Consider the following 13642-nt stretch of genomic DNA (forward strand, 5'->3'; position numbering starts at 1 on the left):
TTGTAATAGATTCTCTCTCTTTCTCACTCTCACTCTCTCTCTCTCTCTCTCTCTCTCTCTCTCTCTCTCTCTCTATATATATATATATATATATTTATATAACTGAAAACTGATAAGTGTTTTCTCTCTGCGTTGAAACATCACTAACACCATCGCGGCTAGGGGTTTCTGTAGAGGTATGCACTGCATCAGTAAAATTAACTGATCGACGTTTGAGAACTGTGGGAAGAGTGGATCCAGTAGAGTAGCTTCCTTCCAAAGGTGATATCGAATATCTGAGTAAAATGGACATTTTGTCAGAAAGTGAACTTCGTCTTCTATTACTTTAGAGTTACTTCTTTGATACTATTGTCGTACTATCCTTGCTTAGTACTCCAACTTCTAAATGCCTATCAAAGAAGTTATCCATAAATTCTTATCCTTACTTACTTTAGAGTTGCAATATCTACACTGTCTTTCCTCGAGGGGAGTGGGTGGAAGTCTGAAACGACCTAGTTCAATCTCTAGTGGCAATGTACCTGGTTTTATAAAAAGACTGTTTTGTTTAACGCTCTCACAGCTAGAGGTAGAGGAAGGCAGTACAAGCAAAGTGTGTAGGTGAGCATAGACATACACAGCACAGGCTGTGGGCTATTGGGGATTACAAAGAAACAATGATAAATCTAAACTGGAGTAGTATACACCGAGGATGGAGATGGGATTGCGCACAAGAAGTATAGCAACAATAACAGTTGAGATTAGAAGACTGGAAACATCTTATGATATAAGAATTAAAAACAAAACAAATCCAAACAAACTGGTAAGGGCTACGCTGGCAATCTCGTTAAAATTAGATCTTTTACTATGATACGATAAAACTATCAAAGAAAGATCGGAGGCGTAAACCCTGAGCAAACTTTGAAGGATTCGTGGGTGCTTGACCCAATCAGATGTCAGCTTTCTAAAACGCTTCGGCTTTATGTCATCATTTCCATTGACGCCAAATAGAATCTGTTTCGTCAGATAATTGACATCAGTTGTACGGTCCTACTAAATAACGCCCGGGGGCGTCCGGAAACGTCTGGGAGCGTCCGGGCAATTCCAGGGAGCGTCCAGGAGAATGATACTAAATAATAAAGTGTATTCTATATAATTGTGTTCTTGTATTAATTATACAAAATAACATATAGCTGGAAAAAAATTACATACGCCCCTATTCTTTTCAAATGGTGAATCTGCGAAGCAAATACGATTTAATTTTATTCGAATTAACGAGGTATTCGTAACGTAGGCTTTGAAGGATACAATGTAAATTTGCTTATGGAACAAAAATAATGTTCTTTTATAGTGTCATATTCTGTATACTATTCAATAACTAATACTGAAACACAGACGTTTCAAAAGTTCATGCGTGGCCCCAGATGGTTCACTGAGTGTAAAACGTCCGGTACTATAGCGTAATTGTAAAGAAATTCATTCATGACCATGAAGAGAAGGAATGCAATACCCGAATATCTCTAGATCACGACCTTAAACATTTCAGGAAAGTCCATTCCACCAGAAAGCCCCACCCAGCCTGGTTCATAGCAAAAGCCCACCCAACATTAAGAAACAGTGTGCGTTCATTGTTCATTTATGTGCCCTCTGGAGACCTGGCGTGGTTCAAGGATGCTGCTTTCTCTGTGGTCTACACTACGACGACTTTCTAACACACGCCCTGTGTCATTGTGAGACTTTGAGCATGTATCGAGACATGCTGTGGTGTGACATCATCAACATTGGTCCTGTGGAACTCAGTGTCCATCTCCAAGATAGATCCGACACTGATCTTGTCTGCAGTCTCCTGTCCTGCCAGCCTCCTGTTTCCCTGTCCGATGAGGGTCAAGAACTGTTCCAAATATCTGTGATAACCAGACTATATGATACGTGCAACTTCTAAAGTGACTCTTAATCCATCATGTAAAATCTCTCCTTTTCCCTGTTAACTTATAACATGTTTTGTACTCTCCTATGGAGGAATAAAAGCATATATATGTCTTTCTCAGTTTGGTAAGATCGTGAGAATATCAACTGGCGCACGTGTTTGCCACGCGGCCAGAAACTTCCGGTTACTGGTACTTCCATTTTCTGGCCGCTGCACGTGGCAAACACGTACGCCAGTTGATATTCTCACGATCTTACCAAACTGAGAAAGACATGTTTTATTGACTGCACTGTATTTTAAACTCCCGGAAGTCTGATGAAACCTCCCGGACGTTTCCGGACGTCTGATGAAACCTCCCGGACGTTTCCGGACGTATGATGAAACCTCCCGGACGTTTCCGGACGTCGGATGAAACCTCCCGGACGTTTCCGGACGTCGGATGAAACCTCCCGGACGTTTCCGGACGTCTGATGAAACCTCCCGGACGTTTCCGGACGTATGATGAAACCTCCCAGACGTTCCCGGGCGTCCTCGGACGTTAAATAGTTGGACCCTCAGTTGTTCCTTTGCGTTGACATTTTATACTTACTCACACGATTTTAAATTTCGATCTTCACGAAACGTAAAACGTTACAGATCACAAATATACCCCACATTGTACACTCTTTTAGCGGCGACTTTATTTGCGAGTGATTTTAATGAGATTGCTACTTCAAAAAGCTACATTCCTTCAGGAGAAGTGTCAGGGATGACCAGTGGATCTTTGACAGCTTTGACAGCTCAGCTGGGGTCAAGTTTATGATGACCCGGATCAGTTAGACTAATATCCAGTCCAACTATAACACTCTGGTAAAACGTACCAACACAGTCGAAAAATAATCAAAGGGATTTGGTATGTTGTCTCACCATTTCACTACTGAATCAGCCATAGCATGCTCATGTACACTGGTGAATACAGACAGATACATATTGGAAACACACTACTTAGGCTGTGATCAACTTTGAAGAATATTTCAACAGTTCTTTGAAAGGCATTTAGAAGTGATACACATAAGGAAGAGAATATATTGATGTCAACTTCTTTATTATGAGGAACACACAACGTTTCGGAGTATATGCTTATTCCTTCATCAGGTGAATGAATGCCATGAGGCAGAGAGCATATATATGTACATGTAAGGACAACAAAATTAATAAGAAAACAAAAGGTGGAAAGGTGGAAAATAACAAAGGGTAGAAGCTAACAAAGGAAGCCAACTTTTAATTATTCTATTGTGTCTCATATCAGTGACAACTATTACACATATTTAAAATAGATCCGTCACAGTTACATGAGTTTGTGAAACAGACATGTGGCATCTACCGAAGAAACAGACCCGCCAGTCTGATAATGTTTTAATGTGACATTTACACGATATACGGCTTTTCCATTTGACGAGATGTCGGTCACATGACCGCGAAATTGACGTTCAAAAGTGTATGAACGACACAATTTGACGAAATTCTTGAAATGACGTACACACTGACAGACTACTTCCACATTCCTGGGGAAACCCCTGGGAATTCCCAAGCACGAATACACCAGAAGCGTTGTTTCTGATCATTTGGACCCTTTAGTTTTGAACTCATTAGGGGTGGTAGGGTAGCCCAGTGGTCAAAGCGTTCGCTTGTAACGCCGAAAATCCGGGTTCGCTTCCCCAGATGGGTACAATGTGTGAAGCCCATTTCTGGGGTGACCTCCAAAATAGAGATATATAAAATTATAAGAACTGAGTTTCACTTTGCGTAAGTTCATTGGAGCATGAACATCCATAGAGTGAGGTCCAAACATTGTATGTGCGTCGTCGCAAGTCCCAACGTTCATACACTGTAGCCCTCTTTCTATGAAGGTTCATACTCCAATGAACTCATACAAAGTGAAAGTCAGTTCTTAAATAAGCGAATCTAACTGTTTTAGATGTAAAATAAGTCTGTGTCAGCAGTCAGATGTCTGGTCAACAATTGGCCAAGTACACGTGAGGATCACATGCAAACAACCAACGCAGTAATTCCTCGTTTCTGGCCTGAACATACGGTTCCTGTCTGTTCCCTTCCTCCCAGTCAATGGTTGTCACATTCCTCACACGGATCACATCCTTCATTGCTGGGTAACAAGCACCATCAAGTCTCACAACCAGGACATTGAAGGCCGGCACATCCCTCCTTGCAAGCCCGTCCAGAATGATGTCCACCTGGTACCGCCATATCGGGTCCTCAACAGCACACACTGACACCACGATGGCAAACGTCTGACACATCCTCATCCCTGTCCTGATGCCCTCCAGTTCTGTCTGACCAGGATGTGTGTCTATGTGATGTATGTAGGTGGCATGACCTACCGTTTTGATGACTGGACGAATGTTGACCTCTGACCACCGGGTGTCCTCTTCACAGCACAAGATATATATGCGTGTTTGGATAAATGTACGTGTATGATTAAATGTACGTGTTTTCCTTGCTTTTATGTATAAAACAAGACGTATAAAGAATATAAAAATCAAGAAATACGAGGTCGTTAGAGAACCCGTTATTATGTATAAAACTGCCAAGAAAATACACACGCAATATTCAATAGCTTTACTGTAAAGCGAAACCTCTTGTATTGCCTGTTCATTCATTGTAGTATTGCCAGCCGCAGGTTGAGCCCAGCCTAATACATCAATCATCCAGTTCAGAAACGTTGATCGTGAAGGCTCTACGATGTAAGACTGGGCATGCTGTATTTCAATTAGCTCAAAAATACCCTTTTCACGATTGAAAACTCTCCGAAAATATGACACTGAATGTTTTCCGAATGCTTTAGGGCACATGCACATCTGATAAAAGGTATATACAAACTTATGATATGCATCATTATCTACATGTTCATAATATATAACACCTGTCCAGACTGTTTCTCTGAGGTAATAGCTCTTGTATAAACACAGCAGCAATGAACAACTCTCACTGGGATCACAAACAAGATCCATGGGTTGCCCATTCACTGTCCTGTCAACGTACATGTAGTCGTCTTCGAGGAAAGAGGCAAACGTAAATGTCGCACAAAACATTCCACCATAAGGTACCATAACTTTGTCCGATCGCAGGACATCTTCTAGAAGTATATATTCACACAGAATGGAATACAGAACGAATTCATTTCGAAGCTGCAACACCCCCTTACGCACAAGCTCAAATGCTGTCCTATTCGGATATCTGACGACAAAAGAATAAGTACCAAAGTCCCCATGTGTAACGGAATGTAATCTTAAGCTCTGAAAACTCCTTCGTGTGTCTTTTCGCAAAAAGCTATGAAGACGCGAGGACTCACTCAGTGGTTCTCCATTGAATAGCCAAGCTGTTATGCCGTTCACGTGATAGCAAACCATTTCCGTGTCTTCGCCATCAAATACACTCGATGTTACTGTGAACCTCGGGGGCAGGACGTCAGGATCAGTAACGAAAGTTGTTTCGTTTTCAAAAAATAACCGCGGTTGATAGATTGGCTGCACGATATGATCATCTAACAACAATATCACTCCCCGTGTCACATAAATCAGCCATGAAATCAACACACATAATAACGCTCCCCAAAGTATCATTGTTTTCTGAAGGAAGAGATGTTTCACACAACTGATAGTAAATTTAATGTATATGTAAGCATGCATGTTGATACCAAGGGAACATACACAATTTCTAAAGTTGATGACGAACAGTAGCACCATCAGCCTCAAGTCGACCAGATAAATGACGTCACAATCAACATCATGGAGTAAACCGTCAAACATCAACATCAGGGCACACAAGGTTGTCACTGTAAAGCATTTGGTAAGATCCATCCTGAATGTCGTCGTCAATAACTCACTGGTTTGTGTACACTACTATCTCCAATGACTACACAGTGTAGTCGTGACGCGGGTCTATTTTCAGTAAACTATTGAAATAGGCCCGTTTATATGTCAAGGACGTGAAAAGAGGCCACAAGTATTTTCACACATTCGGGTATATCTGTTACACTCAATCTGTGCAAGTGCCCATTGCGTGCATTGGGCAGGCCGTTTGCACAATGCGTGCAATGGACAGTGACGTGAAGGGGTTTTAAAATCTGATTCACTGAAGTCAAAGGACAAAGTTATTATATAAGGATCCATCCACCGAGTTATTTTACAGAGACCTGTTCACTTAATTTTTTTCACACACGGATGCATCAACATTAAATCATAAATGCTGTGGCGAGCCTTTTGAGATAACCCAATACAATCTGCTTCAGAGTCTTCAATGATAGATAATATTAAACAGTCTGAAGGAAAGCAATCTTGTGAAGGAACTGATCTTGGTATTTATGCCATATAAGAGCTCAAAACTTCAGAAGATCGATCAAAATATATCACAAATATTTCAACGTTAATTCAAAGATCAAGAGATTCTGCGATTATGTCGATGACTTGGTGACTTTATATTTAATATGTATTTCATCGTTTATCTTCCCGAGGCAAGGGAGTTGAATTACTTTAAAAGTCCAGTTTCCATCCTTGCCGAATCATTCGTGACCAACTCGAGTTATTTCTTGCAGGTGACGGAAAGGGGAAAGTGGTGACGAATGTTGCCGAATAAGGCTGGAATTCCTGGGCTCGATCGCAGCGCAACCAGTGGCTGTTACAAATTAAGTCCCTTCTATGCCTCTCCTATGGACCAATCAGATTCCACCTCTCATATCACTTGCATTTGCTTAAGACAAAATTGCGGCGCCCAGTCAAGACGGTCTGATCGATAATCAAGATCTATATTGTGAGAAAACGGGTCTTAGATCGCGAAGTGAATCAAATCACGTGAGCACATTGATTAAAAACTTGAAAATATCTGTTGCAAACGAGTTGGCGTTGCACATGCTGTATATATATAAACGTACATTTTCAATATTCATGTAAAGATGTAATTGTAATACGACAGTGCAGATGTGGTTGTTTTTCAAGATGGTTGCGTATCAGGTGTCTAATTTCTTACATTCGTACAATCAAGACATGAAATGTAAACTAACCACTTTGAACATTGACTGTACAGTGAGCACAATGGACATGCCTCCACCATGCACTAACAACAATTATTCCATACCTTGTTTAATTAATATAACATGTTTATGTATTAACGAAACACAATCAACCAAGTTAGAAGTTGTACAGAACATCACAAGAAAGCTCGCTGACTTGGTTGATTCATATCATCGTATCCCAATGCGTAGATCGATGCTCAGAATGTTAACCTCTTGATTGTCTCTTTGAGACTCGTTCATTTACACACCACATTCATATACCTGGAATATTAAGGCGTTTAACAACACAGAAACGAACAAATAATATATTTTAAACATCATTATAGTGTTTTCGTCATATGAAATCTTTCATACTTGTATGTAATACACACAATCTGGTGAATTCCAGCTTCTTGCCTTAGGTTTTCCATTACTGCATTTAGTGCCACAACAATCACCATGGAGTTTAATTATGTCTCTCTATAAAGCCAGTTATGCATGTATAAATGTGTGGGTTACTGAACATACAGAGCAGTTGTCTGCTGTGTAGAAACATCTGTTATTTCTTAGACTTATTACTCCTAACACTTTGCTATGACCACACTAATCTAATATAACAATAAAACGTTTAGGTGAGCTACAGAAACTTGTGGCTCTGTTTTGCTTTTAGTCCAAAATGGTACTTCAAAACCAATGAGCGCAAAACAGCATTTTGGACATAATGTATTCGATACACCCTTTTAACACAAACACAAACACAAGTTTTAACAAAAATGTTCTGTTTAATGAACGATTACCACACATCACCATTTCAACAATATATATACAACACCATCATACGCTGACCGCAATTATTGTGTGTAAAGCACAGTATAAGTCATTCAGCCGCGAATAGCCCAAACAATGCTGCTGCAACGTTGATTCAGCACAATTCATCGCATTCAATTAAAAACTCAATTTGATAAGACTTGAGAGTTAAACACATGTTCTACTTCCTTATAACTTACATATATAATAAATCTCTCGTCTAAATGTATGATGAACGCCTACACCCAAATGGCAGACCAGAACAAGAAGGGAAAAATGTTTGAAAAATTTAAAATGAAAAACACATAGAAATGTGCATGTTATTTGTCGAATTTTCAACCTAAAAGACCACCCATGTGAAATAGACATAGAGGTCGCATACAGAATTGCTTTGAGCGTCCGTTCTGATACGTAAAAGCATTCTGAAGAAGACGTGCCTAATTTCATATTTTTCATATTTCTGTCTTTTTGGAGACCTTCCCTATTTAGCAACAATCATAATCAAGAATCTATTGAACCCATGATAGCGATTGATTCCTGGCCATCCAACACACTGGTAGAATACAAGTATTCATTTCGGCATACTTGGACTCTACCATGACACTGAAGAATGCTTGATTCTGATTGGTCAAAATCAGGTATCCAATTCCATTCCCTACTTCAAACCTAAGATGCCTTTAGTATGTAAACATCAATTTATCGTTAAGCGTTCGGATCCAAATTGAAATAACAGATATCTGACCTACATAAGACTAATTAAATTTCAAGTTAGACTTCCTCCAGACAGGAATATGAAGACAATAGCGACAAAACACTTTCTATAATCATAAAAAAATCTCCGTTCTGCGTTATCATCATAAGCTGTGTTTATTTATCACTATCAAATAGTGATGGTAGCACGTGTCCTAGCCACCATATATTTTAGTGTCCCTTGTCTGGGTTGTAAACACAATCCGATTCCTGGTACGTGCGGATTGGTTTGTTGTAGAATGTTGTGAATCCCTGTTCACTGAGGAACTTCAGTACTTCAGCCTCGTATTGGGCTTTGAACACCTGTCGGTCACGTGCCAGAACGAACAGCGTCCCCTCGATGTTGTCACTGACAATGCTGTACTGGTATTGCTTGTTTGCGCCGAATGTAGCCGGGCCCAGTTTCAGCACCCAGTCTGAAGGAAATACATTCATGCAAGTCATTGTCATCTGTCCATGTTATGATAAATTGACAAGGTAATTGGTTGATGATTACATAATAAGAAAATTGAATGGGATCAGTATGTGATACATTGACGGAAAGAGGGACTACGTTCTACAGTTTGCTGACGGAACTTGGTGGCTGGGTTTTTATGAAAAAATAAAAAAATATATAAATTATTGTCCCCGAAAATTCTTGAAAAAAATAATTGTGCTTCAGAATGTTGAAAAGAAATGTTTGCCCCAAAATTACATTGTTGCAATGTGTTTTTCTTTCTAAAATATCCAGGATCATAGTTTCAAATCTAAAAAATAGATATAACTGAAAATATAAATATAAATTTATAAATATATAAATATCTAATCTCGATACAAGCTCCCAGGCCCCTCCAACCCTTAAAGACTATCAAATGGTCGGCCCCCTACTCCAAACAATGTGTGACTTTGTTCCCATTCAACGCTATAAAAGTCCAGTCGAATTTCGAAACAATGGTAATGGAAACATAGAGAATTTATTTTTTCCTTATCATACCGGCCCTCACATTCTTCAAAGAATATATAACGGAAGACTTTAATTTAATAAATTCCGACCAACAACAAATGGTTTTGAGGCAAAATATCACTCAACAAACTATGATATAAAAGTACTTGCCCGAACTAATGCCGGTTTCATAGTGCTACCTCACTGAGATAAGGATGCGAGCTACTCAACCTTGTGATTTGACAGCATATTTTCTAAATCTGTTTGAGTGTAAACACTAGAAGAGAGCCAGAGAGTCGTGCCTAACGCTACATATAGACGCACTATCAAACAAACAGATGCTCGACTTCGCCTTTTATTGTTTCCAGGATAACCTTTATCTCCCAATAATGTAATCAATGTCATGTATCTATCACGTGAGACTTTTGAAGGTAGGGTGAAATGAGGTCAAGATTGTTGTGACTTGCATGTATGGTTGTGTGGCTGATTGTACTAGTTCGGACTTACGCAAGTTTTAATGTACTAGCCCACTAAAATACAATGCTGCAGTTTAAAATGGAAACCCGACTGACACACAGTATAATGAATCCGACCGGACCTTCTTGTAGCCCCTAAGTGCAAAGCGACATGGTGGGCAACAGCAAGTACTATCTTAACGTCTTTTGGTATGACGCGGCGAGGGGATCGAACCATTGACCTTCTGTTCTCGGGGCGGACGCTCTATCGACCAGACCACCGAACTGTTTTTTTGCCGTTCTTAGGAAGCGAAGTATACTTACATGGGGCTGCGAAAGGGACAGTTTCAAGGGAAACTTTCAGCTGTCCGACGACGGCGGTCTTGTTGACGAAGCCGTGGATGACCTTGAGGTGACCAGTAGGGCTGCTAACACGTTCAGAGTTGAGGACAGTGATGCGACCGTCAGGGCTGAGGCCATCTTAAATACAGAACGTGACATGGAGCTGACCATAATGAGTGAGCGAATGTTGTTTTATTCAGCAATATTCCAGCAACGGTAACTAGACGTATCTTGGGCCAGGCAAACTAGTGGTTGACAGTGTGTAACGACCCACGTCGTCTGGGCACAATGACACGCAACTGGCCAGGTCATTCATTGTGACATCCCGACCCTCAGTAGTCTATATATCCAACAGGAACTCGTTATTGGTCAGTAAATAAATATATACCCCCTATATGTAAGCAGAGAAGTGCATATAGGGTGTACATATTTTATTCACTGACCAATAACGAGTTCCTGTGATATTTCCTCGTGTTATAGGTTACCGAGAGCCGAAGAAGTATTATAACAATCCCAATACACTGAAATTAAGTCTTTTGAGGAATGTTTTCATAGCGCATTGAATAGCATTCCTCGTGTAGCTTTATTCGCAACATAACCTCAGCGGCAAGTGGCGAACACGTTGATGTCTTTAGTGAGCGTTGACGTTTCTATCTTGATTACGTCATTTAGCGCGTATTGTTAAGAGGTGAGGCTCGAAAACGTGTGACGTGGGGACTCTGAGTGGTATAGTGGGCTTATTCCCCGACTCCTTGCGGAATTTGTTATAAAGAAATATGATTCGCTTAAAACAATGTTGTCATTGATACTCTGCTTACAACGCTGACAGTTAAACTAAAAGGCACATTTAGAACCGGCCAATATTCTTTTCGGACACTTCTTCACGACATACAATTCTTTTCGGACACTTCTTCACGACATACAATTCTTTTCGAACACTTCTTCACGACATACAATTCTTTTCGGACACTTCTTCACGACATACAATTCTTTTCGGACACTTCTTCACGATATACAATTCTTTTCGGACACTTCTTCACGATATACAATTCTTTTCGAACACTTCTTCACGACATACAATTCTTTTCGGACACTTCTTCACGACATACAATTCTTTTCGGACACTTCTTCACGACATACAATTCTTGTCTGGTAAGAGGAACCCAACAATTTGCAAAACACTTTTATTTCAGGACATCACGCATGTTCAGCGAAATTATCACATTCTTATTTGTTTTCCAAACCTGAGGCAATTGTTTGTATTTTCCCAGTTTTCCCTTGGACATTGTTTTCCAACAGAAATCTCTGACAAAAATGGGAACACTTTCAATGTATTTCTTTACAATTGGGGTAAATAGTTATAGTGTTATGTTTCGTATACACACACAGACACACATGCACAACATCAGCATATCTTTAAAGTAACATTTCTAGTTGAACTTACGACCCGCGAAGATCTGGTTTAGATAGGTCATCAGCAAACCCATGCTTGCCGTAAGAGGCGACTATGCTGGTCGAACGGGATCGGGTGGTCAGGCTCGCTGACTTGGTTGATGCATGTCATCGTATCCCAATTGCGTGGATCGATATCCATGATGTCAATCACTGGATTGTATGGTCAAGACGAGATTATTTACAGACCGCCGTTATATAGCTGGAATATTGCTGAGTGTGCTGTTAAACAACAAACAAACCAAAAAAGTTGTACTTACAATCCGCCGTCACACATTTCGCTCCTTGTTCAAACCATTTCCCCACTGACTCGCTTGACCACATCTGTGACAAAAACATGCACACCATGAGTGAGTGAGGAGTGAGTGAGTGCAAGTTTAACGCCGAAGTCGGCAATGTCCCAGGTATATCACGGTTGACTCCAACAAATCGTCATTTTTGTTTGAGATCGCCATTATTTTTTTAATGTACAGGAACTTACAAATTATTTCATCAGAAACAGGTGCTCATTTTTTTAAAATAACAAACATAATGTCACTTATTATAGTCTGCAAGAAACGGGATTCTTTCCTACAATGCAATCCTGTAATATTTTTTTTCAGTATCACGAGGCTTGATTAATTTTATTAGAACAATATTATTGTCTCACCTGATACCACCGACCGAGATACTTGGCATCGTCGAGCTGTGTGACGGTGTGAGGAGTTTTGTGTATGAATGTATCAAGGACAAATCCTGACGCTGTGGCGAGTAAAGCGGAGACTACGAATAAGGCTGTCATGTCGGTGTGTGTTGAGATCCTGTGACTTCTGTGATGGAACAGTTGGCCTGTATTCTCTTTATACCTTAGCTGAGTTGATGGTTATAAAACAGACACGTTTTCTATTCTCGTGATAGGGGACTATCCCTAAGTCGCTTATCTTAACGTTATATATCGCGTGTAGAAATCCGTCAATAGGTTATACAACGTAATTGGGGCAACTGGCATAATTATCATTAGTTATAGTGTCTTTGGTTGCCGTATACGGTGTCATATTAGGTTAGCAGAATGATACTGGGCGAGGCGTCCACTGTGAGCTTATTTCTCAAAAATATTTATTAATAAAGTCAGGAACGTGGTTTCTTTAACAAATGTCTTAGCACAGTCACAATTAATTATACTAAAACACAATACAGTGTCGAATAACGAATTTCTGTTCCAGAATTTTCATGTGAAATATATGAAGTTGGTGTAGCAAAATCCATAATGGCTGTTACTGACGGTATACGGTCTCATATTAGATCAGTAACAACCATCTTGGCTTACTGACGGTATTCGAGCTCATGTGGGGTTAGTAGTAAGTTTGTTTGGTCAATCTTACTTTAAGGCTTACTAAGTCAAGATTCAGATTTGATGTTTTAGTGAGTGTACAGTTAGATGTAAGGTTTGAGATCCAGGGTCGGGGTGGACGTAACGTGACCCAGTGACAGGATACACATCACTGCAATACATGTATACATCGTTGTGTGATTGTCAAATGGACCCCACCCCAATTGAAAGTACAACATCGTTAAAACTGAGAACCAACCATAACAGTTTACGATAAAATGAGTGAGTGCGTTTGGTTCCACGCCTCTTTGAACAGTATTTCCTTACAAACATAACATAACAAATGTTATTTTTAGCATGGTGTATCAAACACTTTCAATTGTATGCAAATTGTGTGAGTGCCAGAAGGGAAGGACAGGCTTGTCCTTTTCGCGAACACCTGGTGTCATCACTGATTTTCAGTGATTCGTTCATATAATTTTCACCGCTATTTTGCCTTTTACACCAAATGGAATCTGTTTCGGCAGAAACCTGAGACTCTATATATTGACGTTTTATATCCAGTTACATAAGATAGCTACGCGATAAATCGCAAAGAACAATGAAGAGTGAGTGAGTATGGTTTTACACCGCTTTTTTTATAATATTCCAACAA

The 13642-nt window shown here is 39.9% G+C and overlaps 1 protein-coding gene across 1 annotated transcript; it reads right to left on the reverse strand.

The window, feature by feature from the left end:
- Positions 1 to 7712: 7712 nt before the first annotated feature.
- LOC124134285 (temperature-induced lipocalin-1-like) lies at positions 7713 to 12504 on the reverse strand. Its single transcript, XM_046499019.2, has 4 exons — positions 12328 to 12504; positions 11939 to 12002; positions 10209 to 10364; positions 7713 to 8923 (listed from the first exon to the last, which is right to left on the reverse strand). The coding sequence occupies exons 1-4, from the start codon at positions 12457 to 12459 to the stop codon at positions 8679 to 8681; spliced, it is 597 nt and encodes a 198-aa protein (XP_046354975.1). The 5' UTR covers positions 12460 to 12504; the 3' UTR covers positions 7713 to 8678.
- Between the last annotated feature and the right edge of the window lie 1138 nt (positions 12505 to 13642).

Source organism: Haliotis rufescens, unplaced genomic scaffold (assembly GCF_023055435.1).
Source record: "Haliotis rufescens isolate VD_foot unplaced genomic scaffold, xgHalRufe1.0.p SCAF_11, whole genome shotgun sequence".
Lineage (NCBI taxonomy): Eukaryota > Metazoa > Mollusca > Gastropoda > Lepetellida > Haliotidae > Haliotis > Haliotis rufescens.

Excerpts from the sequence above, each read along its gene's own strand:
- LOC124134285 (XM_046499019.2), bottom strand. The coding sequence starts at position 12,459 with ATGACAGCCTTATTCGTAGTCTCCGCTTTACTCGCCACAGCGTCAGGA. Across the intron at positions 10,365-11,938 it reads GAAATGTGTGACGGCGGATT|ATGGCCTCAGCCCTGACGGT; the intron begins GTAAGTACAACT and ends TCTGTATTTAAG. Across the intron at positions 8,924-10,208 it reads TGTCCCTTTCGCAGCCCCAT|ACTGGGTGCTGAAACTGGGC; the intron begins GTAAGTATACTT and ends TATTTCCTTCAG.